The 16574-nt window shown below is 55.9% G+C and overlaps 2 protein-coding genes across 5 annotated transcripts in view; both read right to left on the reverse strand.

Moving 5' to 3' along the window:
- CRYBG2 (crystallin beta-gamma domain containing 2) overlaps positions 1–522 on the reverse strand; it is a 28322-nt gene extending 27800 nt beyond the window's left edge. The window contains exon 1 of one of the 2 annotated variants that reach the window (XM_061148283.1): positions 193–512. The gene's annotated coding sequence lies outside the window, so the exon portion shown is untranslated. Of the gene's footprint in view, positions 1–192 lie in introns of both variants that reach the window. The other variant, XM_061148284.1, reaches the window with a different exon arrangement.
- A 92-nt stretch (positions 523–614) lies between these two features.
- Positions 615–14158, reverse strand: ZNF683 (zinc finger protein 683). 3 transcript variants are annotated; one of them, XM_061148286.1, is made up of 8 exons: positions 14081–14158; positions 13051–13175; positions 12192–12396; positions 10167–10855; positions 8948–9076; positions 7468–7772; positions 2557–2626; positions 615–932 (listed from the first exon to the last, which is right to left on the reverse strand). In XM_061148286.1, the coding sequence occupies exons 2-8, from the start codon at positions 13162–13164 to the stop codon at positions 615–617; spliced, it is 1830 nt and encodes a 609-aa protein (XP_061004269.1). In that variant the 5' UTR covers positions 13165–13175; positions 14081–14158. The 3 variants fall into 3 exon arrangements, with proteins under 3 accessions (XP_061004269.1, XP_061004270.1, XP_061004268.1); XM_061148287.1 differs by having other exon boundaries at positions 13051–13178; XM_061148285.1 differs by lacking the exon at positions 14081–14158 and adding an exon at positions 13679–13990 and having other exon boundaries at positions 13051–13178.
- Positions 14159–16574: the final 2416 nt, after the last annotated feature.

Genomic DNA, 16574 nt, shown 5'->3' on the forward strand with positions numbered 1-16574 from the left:
CACACATGGGGTTGGGGGGCAGGCAACAGAGGGCAGAGATGGGAAGGGGAGGGGTGGCAGAGTCAGCTTATGCCCGGGAGAACTGAATGAATGGTTTAGAGAAGCCTGGAGACGAGATAGAGACCCAGGAGGGGGTGGCCAGATCAGTTTCCCCCTCCCCCGCCGCCCCACGTGGGGGTGAAATCTACTCACCGTCTGTGCGGGGACCCAGGCGTCCGGCCGGCCCGGAGCTCCTGCCGCTGGGCCGTGCTCCCCTGATGTGGTGGGGCTCGGAGCTGGGGTTCCTGAGGCGGGTCAGCTAGGCACCCTGTGATGGGGCGGGGCCCCTGGGGAGGCTCCTGCCAGCCCCTGGATTCCTCAGGGCCGCAGGGGTGGGGAGCTGGTTGGGCCGGTTTGGGCTCTTCAGTCTCCTCCCCAGGTGCTTGCTCACGCCCCTGCAGGCTGACAGTGATGCGGTAGTAGCGGGTCCTCCTGGCAGAGGGACGCTCATGTAGGGTCTGGGCTGGCTCTGGCAGGGCTGGCCCTGGGCTGGTAGGCTCGCCCTTTGCCCCCTCTGCCCTGGGGCAGGACGCTGGGTGGGGCAGCACGTCTTCCAAGTTGCTGGGTGCCTTGGGTCACAGAGGAAACCCCCGGGCTGAGTGTGGGGGTTGCCAGCAGGTGTGGCCCGGAGATCCTTGTTCCAAACCTCCAGGCGCCGGCGGTGGGCCTGAGGGACCCCTGGCTCCAGCAGGCTCTCCTGAGGTCACCGCTGGTGCCAGGCTGTCTTGCCCCATGGAGGCATAGTTGGCCAGGTCAGAGGCGCTGCCTACAGCAGGTCTCTGGAGGCGCCCCAGAGGCTCCGCCGGCCCCCCTGAGCTGTGTCGTCGCTTCCAAAGCCAGGAGCCAAGGCTCCCTGCCCGAAGGTCCAACTCTGAGCGGCTCTGGGCTTGGGCCTGAGGGAAAGCAGAAGCAGAGACCTGATGACGGCCTCTCTGCCTGCCCCCTGGGTACCCCCTGACACCTCTGGCTGCCCTCCTTGGCACAGGAGAAGCTGAACAGAGGTCTGACACCAAACGGAACTGCCCTACGGAGAGGCTGCCAGCACCACAAAAGCTGAATAGAGGCAGAACTCTGGAAAGTTCCTTCGGCATTTATCTCACCCCTTCCCATTCTACGTACAAGACGCCGACATGACCAAGGTCGCACAGTGAGGGTTCCTGACTCTCAGGCCAACTGCTGGTTTCCCAGGAGTCCACTGACTTCTGGCCCTTTGATACCAGCTGCCCTGGAGATTAGGACCTGTGTGGGCATGGCTGCCACAACGCCCCTGGCTTCTGCCCACTCCAGGCTCCCAGAGCCTGCAACCGCCTCTCCAATACCCTCCCAGCCTGAGTGTTCCAAACACACCTAAAGGAAGTATCGGGTATAGGGATGTTATTGGGACAAGAGGAAGCCAGGAAAGAGGGTTCCCCTAAAAGTAGGACAACCCTGACTTCTGTCTGCTGTCTTCCCCTGGGGCCCAGCCTAGCTGTGGGGGGTGAGGGGAGAGGGTTCAGGACCACAGACCCAAATAGACACTGTCCCCCAAATGCCAGTCTTCAGGGATGGATTTGTCCTTGGCAACAGAGGAGCCAAATCTAGGGTGAATTCCTTCTTAGCAGGGTGCCTTAACCCCAAATGCCTTATTTTTACACATCTATGAAATAGATGCAGTCTCTCACTCCCCAGGAGCTGAAAATCTCAAGAAACAGGAAAGTTGGATAATTAACCTGGGAGTCTGGAGCAAGGCAAACTGGGCTTGATTCTCAGCACTGTTACTTTCTAGCTGCAATACCTCTTGCATGTTAGTTTCCCCATGTGTAAAATGAGCATGATAATAATAGTATCTGCTTCCTGGGAGTGCTGAGAATATTGTATGAGATAATCCATGCAGGGTACCCAGCAGTACTCAGTTAAACGCTAGAAATCACTGATGATGTTCAGGATCACAGAGAGACACATGGCTGCTTGAGCCATCTCTAGAGAAAGCCCTCTGCTCCTCCAGGGGATCGAGGGTGGGGGACCTTGCCTCTGTCCAATCCATGGCTCAGGTCCCCGCTGAGGATGGGGAAACTGTGGCCAGAAGGTTAAGCCACTGGCCCAGCGTCACCCCTGGGGGCCATGCCAGGATGTGGGAAAAGGGAGTCAAAGATGGGGAAGGTCAAGTTAAAAGGAGGGAGTGTGGAAAATGGGGTCCTGAGAACATGTACTGCCCCTCCATGCTTCCTCCAGGGGCCCTGACATTAGGAAGCTGTTTCCTGAGCATCTGGGCCCCATGCTGGATGTCCTACATCTGATACCTTAATTCTCACAACAGCCCTGAGAAGTATGATTGTCCCCATTTTCCAGATGGGGAAGCTGAGGTTCAGAAGTGAGGAGTGATCTGCCCAGGGTCACAGAGTGAATCCCTGGCAGAGGAGGTAGGAGAGAACTGCAGTTGCCTAACTTGTAAGTCAGGGTTCTCAGGGCCAGCCCAGCCCAGCCCAAGAGCTTCTGCTCCCCTCCCCTCCCCTCCCCAACCCTAGGATTCTCTCCTACCTTGAGGCTGACTTTGCTGGTGCTGCCCTGGCCCTGGGCCAGGTCAGGGCAGCTCTGGCCACCCCAGGGCCTGGGAAGGAAGCACAGGGGAAGGAGTGAAGTAGGCTCCTTGTCTCCTGCCCCAGACTGGACCTGATGGCCCTTGTCTCTAAGGGCCCCCGCAGGCAGGATGAGCACCTGAAGTCTTGGGAGGCAGGGGAGGTCTATGCACAGCCTTCTCTCTGCCCCCTCCCCCACCTGTCCACTCCAGCCCCAGGGAGAGAGAGAAAGGGATGGGTCTGGAACAATATGGGGACTAGGCCTATATTAGGACCAGAATACAGAAAAAGGACAGTACCCTAGTAATTCAAAAGCTTGCCATTTGCTCCCACCCTATGCCAGGTTTAGGGTTAATCCCCTTAGCCTCACAATAATCCTAAAGGGTAGATAGCAGTGTCCTCATTTTTCAGATAAGGAAACTGAGGTCCAGAGTGGTAAAGTCACACAGCTAGTGGAGTTAAGACACTAGGATGGATGGTCTCACTCCAAAGCCTGGCTGGGCATCACCCCTCTAACAGGGGCAAGAAGAGGAAGGGCCTTGGCTGCCCGCTCCGTGCACTCTGCCCCCTACTCCAGGCAATTAGCAGGGATCAGGGGCCTGTCCCTCTGTGCCAGAGTCCCATTCCCACGGCCAGTGAGAACCAAGTCCAAGTGCACACATGGGATGTATCATCAGGCTGGCCCCAGGAGCATGCGTAGTCCCTACCCGGCCCTCCCTCTCCTTGACTCACCTACAACCCTGCCTCCTCTCAAGCGGAGAAAGAAAGGGAGGAACAGTGCCATCTGGGCCTACAGGGCAAGTTCCTGCCAGATGGGGTAAAAGGAGGGGGTGTGTCTTCCAGGCTGGGCGCTGGCAGGGTGTGGGCACCCCCGGGCACCCAAGCTTCCAGGTTCAGGGTGGCTAGACCCTATTGTCCCTGCTCTCTTTGGTGTGAGAGCAGCACAAACCCCTTCCCTCACCCTGAGCTCAACCAGGCCTCCACTCCTCCCAGGGCAGGCCGGAGACAGCTACGTCATGATAAGGTCAGAACTGTGCAGACACTCGGTGCCTGTGATCACTCCTGACGTTCTTTGCAGACATTGGGCCTGTGAGCTCCTGGGGTCCTCTTCTCTATCCCCCTCTCAGCCATTCAGCCTGGCAATCCATACAGCCTTTTCTCTGCCTCTCACACATCAGCTACTGGTGAACTGGCTAAGAGAGATGTAGCAATTTGTTCAAGCTCATGTGGCCAGTGGCCTCTAGGGTTAGGACAGAACTCTGGCCCCCTTGCTTGAGTTCTGAAATCTCTCAAGGCAACAAAGCAGCCCAGGGCTTCAGGCTGTGGGCCCTAGAGTCAGACTGCAGAAGTTTGTGTCCCAGCCCCACCAGTTCCAAGCTGTGTGACTGGAGAGGTGACATCATGTCTCTGAACCTCCATTTCCGTATCTGACTCACACAAAATACCTGCCTAGTACAGCTGCTGGGAGGATTAAATGAGATAATCCAGGAAAAGCATCAAGCAAGTGGCAAATAAGTTTATTGTTAATACAATCTAGGAAGATGAGGGAAAGCCTCTTCATGTCATGAAAGGGCAAATACAGTGCAGTCTAAGCCAACTCAGGAGCCTGTCATACTCATGACAAAGTGACATGAAGACCAGAGTTAAACTGGCCTGTGATGAGAGAATCAAAGTCCACAGGGGCAGGAGGTGCCACCGTGTTTGCCTTTCAATTATCTTCAGAGAGGAAATCAGGAGTTCCCTGGCCACCCGCCAGACTTAGGAAACTGCAAAATTGTTGTAAAGGTTTTTAAAAGTACAGGGATTTTATAAAGTCCACATACCCCAAATCGTAGTACACGGGTCGGTATATTTTAATGCTCCCAGTCACTCAGACAAGCTTACTCAAACATCCACTGCACACTCCAAGACACACATCCACACCCTCGGGCCCAGGGGCGCCCGGGGCGCCCCTCCTCCAAACCCCTCACCTATCCCGGGATCTGGCCTCCTCCGGGGTCCGCTTCCCCTTGCGCTCCCTCCGGACCCTTAGCCCGGCCAGGCGGCGAGCCAGGCGGGCGCCTAGGCCCCCGCGCCGCTCGGCCATGGCGAGGGCAAGGTCCCGGGCACTGACTGCTCCGGGGCCGCGGGGGCCACCCGGATCCCGCTCATTTGCAGAGATACGCCTCCTCCGGCCCGCCCCCCCTGAGCAAACAGCGCCCAGCCCGAAGTCCGTGTGGGCGGGGGAGTGGGACCGATCCACATACTGCCCAAGCGCCAGGGCTAGGGGCTGCGCTCTGCAGGGGTCGTCTCCACCCCGCCCACCCCCTCTCCCCCCGATCCTCTCCCGCACCCCTGCCCCAGTCCTGGGGACCCAGCTCCTGGCCCTGGCCGCGCTACGTCTTTAGGCCTCCGGAAGCGCCAGGGGACCCACTGGTCAGGGTGCTGGAAGACCTCAAGTTGGGCCTTCACAAGGTGGGCGGGAAAACAGGGCCAGGAGGGTAGACCGAGCCCAGGGTCTTTCCAGCGCCCCCGCCCCAGAGGAGGGGCTAGAATGGAAGGGCGGAGCCAGGGGCTGGAATGGGCGTGGTCTTGGGGTTGCCTAGCCAGAGTGGTTGGCTTGTTGGGCGGGGCCAAACGGTTGATCGAGTGGGTTTAGAACCTAGTCCGCGGTTATTGGTGGGGACCGAAGCCAACCCTGCCCTCGCCCTGCTGGTGAGACTGCCCAATGAGAGTGAGCGCTCTCTCTTGGTCCTGCAGACCCTAGGGCACAGCGAAAATCTCGTCCAGTACCCTGGTGGGGAAGCCAATCTGAAACCCACAGGTATGCCCCCTGCTGGAAGTTGGCCAGCTATTAATATTTATGACCGTAGACTGCCAGGCTCCTCTGTCCATGGAGTTTTCCAGGCAAGAATACTGGAGTGATTTGCCATTCCCTTCTCCAGGGAATCTTCCCGACCCAGGGATCGAACCTGGGTCTCCCACATTGCAGGCAGATTCTTTACCATCTGAGGCACCAAGGAAGCCCAATAATAATTATTTAATAATTAAAAAACTGGCTTAGAACATAACATTCAAAAAACTAATATGGCATCCATGATCTTCATGGCATGATTTCATGGCAAACAGAAGGGGAAAAAGTGGAAGCAGTGACAGATTTTCTTTTCTTGGGTTCCAAAATCACTGTTGGGCTTCCTAGGTGGCGCTAGGGGTAAAGAACCCGCCTGTCAATGCAGGAGAAACAAGATCCTTGGGTTGGGAAGATCCCCTGGAGGAAGAAATGGCAACCCACTCCAGTAGTCTTGCCTGGAGAATCCCATGGACAGAGGAACCTGGCAGACTACAGTCCATAAGTCGCAAAGAGTTGGACAAGACTGAAGAGACTTAACATGCATGCAAAATCGATGCTGATGGTGACTGCGGTCATGAAATTAAAAGATGCTAGCTCCTTGGAAGGAAACCTATGACAAACCTAGAAAGCGTGTTAAAAAGCAGAGACATCACTTTGCTGATAAAGTTCTATATAATCAAAGCTATGGTTTTTCCAGTAGTCATGTAGGATGTGAGAGTTAGACCATAAAGCTGGCTGAGCACCAAAGAATTGATGCTTTTGAATTGTGGTGCTGGAGAAGACTCTTGAGAGTCCCTTGGACTGGGAAATCAAACCAGTCAATCCTATAGGAAATCAACCTTGAATATTCACTGGAAGGACTGATGCTGAAGCTGAAGCTCCAATACTTTGATCACCTGATATAAAGAGCCGACTCATTGGGAAAAAAAACCCTAATGCTGGGAAAAACTGAGGGCAAGAGGAGAAGGGGACGACAGAGGATGAGATGGTTAGATAGCATCACTGACTTAATGGACATGAATTTGAGCAAACTCCAGGAGATAGTGAAGGACAGGTAAGCTTGGTGTACTGCAGTCCATGGGGTTGCAAAAAGTCAGACTTGACTTAGTGATTGAACAACAACAAATTATTACTTAATAATAGCTACTGTTGTGATTATAACCTGGGCTTCCTATACCCCCAAAGGGCAGTACCCTTTCCCATCTAATGCTACCACTCTCTCAGGGGAAGGGCACACTTCACACACTTGAGGGGGTCCTCTGGGACTCCAGGGAGAAAGACCGTCAGGAGGGCCCTAGTTCCCAGGTTCTCTCTGCCAGTTCTTCCCTACCTGTGGTCCTTGTAGGGCCTCTACCCCTTCCCCAAGCTTGGTACCCCCTTAGCTCTTTGTCCTCTGGGATGACTAGTCCTTGACACACAGGGGGACATCTTGCTTCTGGGTCATGAGTGGACCCTGACATCCCTGTATTCCTGCCTCTCCCACAGGAAGCTCAGATCCTGGCATGTACAGAGGGAGATGAATGTGTCCCATCTGACCATGGCAGGGAGTACCAGCTGAGGGTGCACAGTGGCCTCTAGGAACTGAGAGACAAGGAGGTTGTGGGAAGCAGCAGACATCTGGGCAGGTGCTGGTTCAGAAAAGAGTGCCCTGTGCTCAGCACCACAGCACCACAGTCTGCACCCTGCAGAGACCTGGAAGGCTGAACTGTCCATCGGCGAGCTGAGATGGAGGGCCTGGCCCCAGATAGGTCCCAGAGAGTGGAACTCAAACCCAGCCAGAGGTAGATGGCTGCAGGCAACCCCCAACACACACACACACACACACACACACACACACACACACATGGCAGGCAGCATAGTCTCTTCCTGGCTGTATCCCATGACCTGCCAGGTGGAGTGGGACATGAAGTCTGACAAATACACTCTGACCTCCCCCTGCACTGAAGCTCAGGAGGCCTCAATTCATCATAGAGAAAATCCTTTCATTGCTCTGCCTCTGCCCCCTCCCCAGGGCAGACCTGGCACCCTGGCTTAGGCTCTTACTTGCCCCGGGATGCTGAGGACACCTTGACCTTGTCCACGTCCCAGTCCATCTGCCTCTCTGATGGCACTGCCAGAAGATCTAGGGCCCCCTGGTGCCAGCGGGCAAGGTAGGTGAGAGATGCCAGGGGCAGGTGGGTGTGAGCCAGACCACAGGGCCGTGGGGCATGCAGACGAAGGTGCAGCTTCAGATGAACGAGCTGGGTGAAGCGACTTGGGCAGACACTGCACCGGAAAGGCCGCGCCCCCGAGTGCAGGCGCAGGTGGGTCTTGAGGTTGCTGGAGCTGCTGAAGCGCTTGTGACACATCTGATGGGAATGGGCACTGGTATCAGCTCTGCCTGCCTGGTTCACCCAGGATCTCTGCTCCCCCCTCCCCATCTTGAAACCACCCCCACCCCCCCTACCACCACCTCCCTGTGATGCAGGCCTGGAAGCTTTCCCCCATGATTCCTCCCTGGGACCGCAGTATCTGGCACATTGGAGCCAGGCAGACTGGGTTAGTACCCTGGTTCTTCTACTCCCTGCATGACCTTGTGTAGGAGACATGACCTTGTACTCTGAGCCTTGCTCTCTTGATGGCTGATATGAGACTATTAATACCTAAGCTCGTAGGCATGGAGGACTGAATGAGATAATCACACAGAACCCTTAAGCGTGGGGCTGCGGCTTCGGTGCACGTAATTAACATTTACTGGGAGCTGCCGCATGCCACGGAGAAGGCAATGGCACCCCACTCCAGTACTCTTGCCTGGAAAATCCCATGGACGGCGGAGTCTGGTGGGCTGCCGTCTATGGGATCGCACAGAGTCGGACACGACTGAAGTGATCTAGTAGCAGCAGCAGCAGCAGCTGCATGCCAGGAGTTGGTCTTATGTAGTCTTCTCCAGGACTGGAGAATCGGGACTAAGCACTACTTCTATATTAACAGGGAACACACAGAGACTTAGAGGAGTGAGGCCAGTAGCCAAAGCTCACACAGCAAATTGGAGGCAGGGCTAAGATTTGAACCCAGGTAGCCTAGACTGTCACCATTATGCTGCTTTTGTTTCTGCCTCTGTAAAACAGGGAAATACTTCTGGCCCTTCCGAACTCCCTGGAGACATGGTGAAGCTCAAAGAGGGAGGGAGCTAACACTGAGCTGATGTTATCACTAGTGTTCATAGACTTTGCACACACACTAGCATTAACTCCTCTGACTATGCTGGGAAGTTGCCAAGGGGTGTCCGCTCCCCAGGACCTCCAACTTCATTCTTTTCCACTCCCAGACATACATCTCTATTCTCCCCTCCAGGCCCAGGGAGTGTCCTCCAATAGCGCACCCTGGCCCTTCCGTTCCCCTCCCTCCCCACCAACCCTTGCCTCCTGCCCAGCTCCATTTGCTCAGGACGGTGGAGGAATGGAGGCCACAGGTGCCATCCCCCAGGGGCCTAGAACTCCTCCCCAGCCTGCAGGAGGACAGGGGAGGGGGTGGAGGGTCTCACCGGGCACTCATGGGGCCGCTCCCCAGTATGCACCAGGTGGTGCTTCTGCAGGTGGGCAAGCTGGGTGAAGCTCTTCTGGCACAGGGCGCACTGGAACGGGCGTTCCCCGCTGTGCACACGCAGATGGACCTAAGCCAGGTGTGGGAGAAATGCTGTCAACCGCCCAGACCCCCCATCAGGGTCAGGGATCCTCTTCAAATCTCTACCCTCATCCCCGCAGGACCCCTTTTTGGTATCAAGGCCTTTCAATCCCCCTGCCTCTGTATCACCTCTCTGAAGGCCAATCTACCATTCCCCAGGCTCCCCTCGCGCTCTCTGCTGCCCTGCTGGAGGGAAGATGGAGATGGCCAAGGTCAACAGGCCAGGTAAGGGGTACCCCATGTGTACCCCCTTAGATATATATCTTGTGCAGTGCTTCTCAAAGTGTGGTCCATAGACCAGCAGCATAGGCATCACCTGGGAGGGTGTTAGAAAGGCAGACTCTCAGGCCCCACCCGCAGACCAGCTGAACAGAAATCTCTGGGGCTGGGGCTTAGGGCAGGCCGAGGGCTGAGGCCAGCTCTCCAGGTGGTTTGAGGCTCATTAACGTTTAAGAACTCATGCCCTAGGGGATGCAGAAGATCTGTTCTCCAACAATCAGTAAATTTTCCTCTATTTCAGCAGGTGCCAACTTGCCCCTAACGTCAGATCTTGGCCGATAGAGAGATACGTCCATGGTCTCCCCCTTCTGGAAGATGCCTATAATGACGCCTACAGCACACTGCTGTTGTGTTGGATACCAATTGAAAAAGGCTAGTTGTCAGGTCTAGATTCACTAAAATTCACCTGTTCCCCGACCTGACCTTTAAATAAATAAACAAGAGGAGGATTACCAGGGAATCAGAGAGGATGACTCTTCAAGCAAGAACTTTACCCTAGATACTGTGAGACTCAGATGGAGACCTGGCTGCACCCTTAAAACAAGGTAACCTTGGAAACATCTTTCCTCGGTTTCTCTATTTTTAGCTGAAATGAGACGATCTCATGGACAGTCTTTGGTGTGGAGAGGACTCCTCTCTACAGATGTGAAACTGCGAGGCCGAATGAACCAGCCAAGGTCACAGGCCCTAGAGGTTGCCCTGGAGTTACCCCTGCCCCAGGTCCTTGATTCTAGAAGCAGGACTGGAAGGGGTCATCGAAGGATGCCCGGTGGGAGCCCTGGGGGCCTGGAGGCAGATACCTTGAGGTTGGAGAGCTGCCCGAAGCTCTTACTGCACACGTTGCATTCGTACAGGATTCTGCCGTTCTCTTTCTTCAGCGGGTAAGGCAGTGCTGCGGAGCCAGCCTGGGGTCCCAGCGGGGCCCGCTTTCCTGCAGCCACCCTGCCAGCCCGCTCCGGTCCCGTGGAGTAGGTCCTGGCAGCGGCAGGGCCCGGATTCCGACTCTGGGAGGGTTGGGTTTGGCCGGAGTCTTGACAGGCCCCTGGGTAGGGGCGCAGGGTCTCCCCCCAGGTGCTGGGGTGCTCAGGCTTGTTGACGTTAATCAGCAAGCTGGGCACAGCCATGGTGGCATAGGGGGTGTCTTGGGGCAGCTTGAAGAGGGGGGGACACTGCACTGAAGGTAGGCCCCCACACGTGACCAGGTAAGGAGGGGGCAGGAAAAATGGGTAGGCAGGGTAGAATGGGCGGAAGTGGGAGGAGAGTTCTTTGGAGTTGGGTGGGGGTGTGGGGCAGGAGCAGAAAACCAAGGGGCTCTTCTTATTTTGCCAAGAATTTGGGGAAGAGCTGTTGGGAGGAGAGAAGGATGGGCAGGGGGACCCCTTGCCAGCTCTTTCTGTCTGGCTTCCCATCTTGTCCCTGCTCGGAGGACACTTGGCTGGGAGTTTCTCGCCATTGGAGGAGCTGGCAGGCGGCCTTGGTGGCAGGTGCCCTGAGCAGAAAAAGGAAGATGGTGAGGGCCACACAGCCTGGGGTCAAGGTCAGCTCTGCACCTAAGCTGCCTGGCTCTGACATGAGAGAGGACTGTAGCCTGCATGGCATCTCCTTTCTCGGCTTTCCTGGTCTGCCATCGCCCTTGCTGATAAAGAGTCTGGCATTTGTGCAGTGTGTAATCATTCCAGGGAGCGAAAATGATTCAAGAAGCCTATTAGACATGCAGGTAGAGAAGTCAGAAGGCCAGTTGGATGAATTGGTTTAGACATTAAAGGAGCAGCCTGAGCTGGAGACAAAAATTTGGGTGCCACGGGCCCAAATGAGATCACATAAAGGATGGTCCTAGATCTGCTGTGTCTGAAACGGTAGCCACTGTACACCTTTAAGTACAAAAACAAACAAACAAAAAAAACCAGCTTCATTTGTACTAGCCTCATTTAAAAGGCTCAGGTGTCAGATAGCACAAGTGTAGAACCTTTCTAGTATTGCAGGAAGTTTCAACAAACTGCTAAAGAGAACAGGAGAGAAGAGGGGAAGAATAGGAGAGAGGAGAGGAGGAGAAGGAGAAGGGATGAGGGGAGGGACAAGGAGGCAGCCCTGGATGGAATTCTTGAGCATGGGAAGACTCAGGAGGGTAAGTCAAGGAGTGCTAACAAGGGAGAGTGAGGTGCAACAGCCAGTGAGGTAGGAGTTAAACTAGGAGTGAGATCAAGTAAAATACTAAATGTGCATCAATATTCAAAAGTAGATTGTCTGCTTGGATCCTCACTGATTCAGTCAACCAACTTTACTGGGCTGCGTTACTCTGTGCTGGACACAGCAGCATGGACCCTGCCCTCCAGGTTGAGTTGCATAAGGAAATGGTGTACTGTAGGCAGTGATCGTGGAGGTATAGTGAGAGGGTCCTTTTGTGAAAGCAGAAACTGGCTTCTGTGATGTGCTCGAGGTCATAGAGCTAGAAGGGGCAGAACCACCCCCCGACTCCCTGCCTCCCAAGCAAGCTTCCTGCCTGATAACACAGGCCCCTCTAGCTCAAGTGTTCTAGGCAGACAGAGCACCCACCCTCAACTCCTGGGACTGTGGCTACACCTCCACCAGATCCCACACCCATGCCTGAGAAAAACCACTGCCCACCTCCTCTGCTCAGATGTCACCACCTGAGAGTTCTACACGTGCCCAGGCCAGAGCTCCAGATCAAAATGTGGAAGTAGCATATACTTGAGGCTCTGTCCTCACTAGGGACCCTGGGTCTGCTCCGTCTCTCCTCCTCAAACCTAACGATACTCCCCCCACCTCTCACCTCCCCCAGGTGCGGCCCTGCGCCCTGGGCTTACGTGTGCTCAAAGCATCCTCTCTGAGACCCCGCGGGGCTGTTGCTGGGGTTGTCGACTGCAGGGCACACAGGTATAGGTCCAGGCCCTGGGGGCAGGCCAGCAGGGCAGATTTGGCTGGTGCCAGCGGCCATGGGCACAGCCAGCTGGCCCAGGACTGGCCATGAGGATCCACTGTGTCTGGATGTGGCTTGAAGGCTGGGAAGACCTGGTAGGCAGAGGGAAGGGGCTTGGGGGGTGGGGACCGGAAGTCCCCTGAGATGGTCCCACCCCTAGTTTGATTTCCAAAGGGGAAGGAGAAGCTAAGACCCACCCCCTGCCCCCCCCCCCCCCACACACACACATACACTCACCTCTGCCATGTCCATCCCTCAGAGGGCTTCCCCTTCCCTCATCCACATTTCCTTTCCAAGGGACTTACACGTCCACCCCCAGGGTTGCCCTACCCCTGCCCCAGAACCCCCCACCCAGCCCTGTTCTTCCCTCCCACCCATCCTTCCTCACCAACATCATCCCACTCTGTCTCAGACTATCTACCATGTTCTCAATGGATCCAAGGTGAACTTAAGAGATAAACCCCTCATGAAAGACTGTGTACCCCACAGGAGGGCCCTGAGTCTGCTCCAAGGCCCAGGCCCCCGTGGCACTGTCCCTTCTCATGTCCCACAGACAGTCTGGCCCTGGGGCATGGGAGTGGGTCTCTGGCACCTCTGAGGGTGCGTTCTTGTGAGGTGCTGGGGTAGAGGTGCTCAGGATCAGGAGAATCCAGGTCCCTTCAGATCCACCCCCCACCCCACTTCCTAACCTCCCCTCCTTCCAGAAGCATCCTGGGCTCAGAGATAGGACCGGAACCTCACCTTACCTGGCCATCTTGGCAGAGCTGGGAATCCAGGTGGGGGGACAGAGAATCCCCTGTGCTTCCCAGGGGCTTGGTCTTGTGGCAACAACCCAGCTCTGGAGCGGGCTCCCCCTTCATGCCCCCGCCACCTGCTGGGAAGACAGGTCAGTCACAGGTGAGCAGTGAAGGTCCTCCAAATAGGAGCCTGACTTCCAGGGCCGGCTCTCCCAGGAAATCACTGTGTGACTTTGAGCCAGTCACTGCCTCTCCTGGCCTCAGTTTCTTTATCTGCAAAATGGGAGGGTTGGAGTGGCTGACGTGAAAGGACTCTCTCGGCACCGACATTTAGAAGCCAATGACGCTCTCAAGTAGGGACAGGAAGAAGCAACTTCTGAGCAACAGCTGGATGGAGGCTGGCCAGTCAGAGGCGAAGCATAGAACTGGCCTGATCCCCATCCCTGGGGAAGACAGGAGGGAGAGAGGTCCTCATGGAGATGCTTCCAAGTGAGCTCAGAGATCTGAGGGAAACATTCCAGACCTCCTCGGGGGGCCACAAGGAACTGAGAGTCTAGTGTCTTCTTTGCTGCGAGGGGCTGATGTCTCCACGACTCTATCAACCACAGGCTCCCCACCTACATCCTAGCTCACCTACCAGCTTTGGGGGGCAGCTGAGGGAGCCCCAGTGTCCTGCCACCCAGACTTCCCAGGCTCAGCTTCCTCAGCCGGGCTGGTCTGAGCAAGTGGGCTCGGGCTTCCCCCGGTCCTGACTGGCTTGACAGGAAGCTGCGTAGTGACAGCCGTCTGCTCAGTCAGCAGCTCGCTTCTCCGCTGGTCACTTCACTGAGGGTCGCACAGCCCCGAGGCTCCCCTCCTTCTCCTCCCTTCGCCCTCTTCCCTCTGTAACCCCAGCGCCCCTCAGAGCCTGGCAGCCTTATGTGGGTGTCTCAGTCCTCTGAAACCCCGTCTCTTCTCCCTCTGCCCTGACTCCTCCCCACCCTGCCGCAGGTCTCCAAACACCCCAGGAGGAGGCAAGGCCCCGTGCGAGGCTCTTCACCTGGTTCTGCAGACGTCCTCTCTAGCTGGGAAGGAAGCCGCTGGGCAGCCGGGCAGCCAGCCTCTCTGCCTGTGTCTGAGGCCCCCACGGGTGTGAGAGGTGACAGGAAAGCGCTACATTTGAAGTTGCCACAAATAGGAAGAGGGGGGCTGGCAGGCAGGCAGGGGGCCCTGTGGGACCTGAGACATCGGCGAGCCGCCCACCAGCCTTTGCCTACCTGAGGCCACGCTGCAGGAATTGGGGGCCACAGGAAACTGGGGCTACCGGAATTTCAGTTTGGGGGATGATGGAGTGGGGAGGAACCTTAGCTGTGGCTCTCAGGGAACCCCGATGGCTGAGCAGGAGGGGGACGGAGCAGGGCTCAGAGGCTGGAGCTGGGGTCCTTTGGGGAAGGGGGCCCAGCTGAGACAGGGACGGGTGGTTGGCAGGGAAGACAGCGACGGCAGTGGCACGGACAGGAACAGGCAGAGACAAAAGCAGGCAGCGTAGGAGGAAACAGAGAGAGGCAGCGGGGTGAGCAGGAATCTGATCTCGCACAGCAAAGGCCCCGGAGGGAGCAAGTACGTCTTCCTCCTCCTCCTCATCCCGTCTCTGATTTCTCTGTCCTGGGAACATTTTCTCCAATTTAGATAGAATGCTGAGGCCCCCACTGGGTGAGAGATAAGTCAGAGACATGGCAAAATGCCCATGAAGCATGACCAGATATCGAAAAGGGAGGCCCCTTAGGCCAGAAACAGCTTTTCCAGCTGAGCAACTTCATCACTGCCGAGAGCTGAGGAAGGTTCATCTCCCCCGCCTCACACAAGTTCTGCCCCCAGTTGGTGTGTCCACAGCGTCTGGCCCAACGCAGCAGCCCAAGCCTCAGGCTCCATCCGGCCACGCCACCAGGTGTCATGGAACGCTCAGGGACGTCTCAAACTCTCCATGTGAGCAAAGGACGTGTTATTCTGCCGGCTTGGCCCCTGGCTGATACTCACTTGCACTATGGCCCCCACCACTTCCTGTCACCATCGTTTACCCGCATAACTGACCCCTACATGTCTGTATCTGAAGGACAGGGACCACTCTCTACTTATTCTCATTTCCCATGTAGACATTTCCCAGGTGTTTTGGATGCCCAGCACCTGGAATTTTCTCTCACTAGAGGCTGGAAGGAGGCAGAAGGCACATTCCACTATAAAAGCCAGAAAGGCAACAGGCTGAATTTCGACCTCCCCGCTCCAACACATGGTGCAGGCACGTGCCATGGACCAGACTGACCACATGTACCCATCCAGGCTGTGGTCAGAAGCCGGTGGTCCCGAGGTGGCAGGTTGATGGAGCCCACTCTGTGGATGGTGCTACATCAGCTTCCAGGAGAGCAGAGTTTCAAAGAAGGGGGTTCAGGCAGGTCTCACAGTCCTCTCTGGGCTGTCCAGCCTCTCTTGATCCAGCCTGTTCTCCAAGCCTGGCTCTGCAGCCTTCCCAGAACTTCTCTGCACTCCTCCAACATCTTTGAAGTGAGTTTCTTCTCTCTCTGTTGTTGTTGTTTCTTTGCTGAACTGTGGAAACCTGGGCCCTCGGCAGTGAAAGCACAGAGTCCTAACCACTGGACCACCAAGGAATTTCCTCCTCTCCTTAAATCCTCCAGAAATGGTTTCTATAGCATACAACCATGAATTCTGCACCCTACGTGCCCAGAATAGATGAAGCATCAGGCTCAGGTTGGACTATTTCGAGGATTAGAGTAGAGAGCTACCTTTACAAACAGCTTACTATATGCCTGCCACTGTGCTTGTCGTTGTTCAGTTGCTAAGTCATGTCTGACTCTTTGCGACCCCATGGACTGCAACACGCCGGGCTTCCCTGTCCTTCACTGTCTCCCAGAGTTTGCTCAAACTCATGTTCGGTGAGTCAGTGACGTTATCTAACCATCTCATCCTCTGCTGCCCTCTTCTCTTCTGGCGCTCAATCTTTCCCAGCATCAGGGTTTTTTCCAGTGAGTCGGCTCCTTGCATCAGGTGGCCAAAGTATTGGCACTTATTACGAAGCTAGGGGCTTCATAAATGTTCTCTTTTCGTCTTTTATTATCCCCATGATGAAGGAACAGAAGCTCAGAGAGAGTAAGCGACTCACTCAGAGACGCACAGCAAATAGCTAAGTGCTGTCTAGTGCCAACCCTCAGATTCCACTGTCTCTCGGCAGTGTCAGCCCACCCCCACTGCTTCATTTCTGTCCCTCATGCTCTTTTCAAATGTGCCATTCCAAGGGCCCAGATCATCCCCCCCATCCTCACCTCCCCCCACCCCATCCCAGTTGCCCTCTCGCATCCTTCAGATTAGCTGAAAGGAGCCCTTCCCATGGTGCTCTTTGCCCTCTTGGTCGACCAGAACTCTACTCCCGCCAAAAGCCGCAGCCCTCCTGGCCTCCCAGGTCACAGCCTGCCTCCCCTCCAGCTGTGCTGCAATCAAGGGGAGCAAGAAGTTCACTGAGCACCCACAGGAATGCCCCCCCA

Source organism: Dama dama, chromosome 8 (assembly GCF_033118175.1).
Source record: "Dama dama isolate Ldn47 chromosome 8, ASM3311817v1, whole genome shotgun sequence".
Classification (NCBI taxonomy): domain Eukaryota; kingdom Metazoa; phylum Chordata; class Mammalia; order Artiodactyla; family Cervidae; genus Dama; species Dama dama.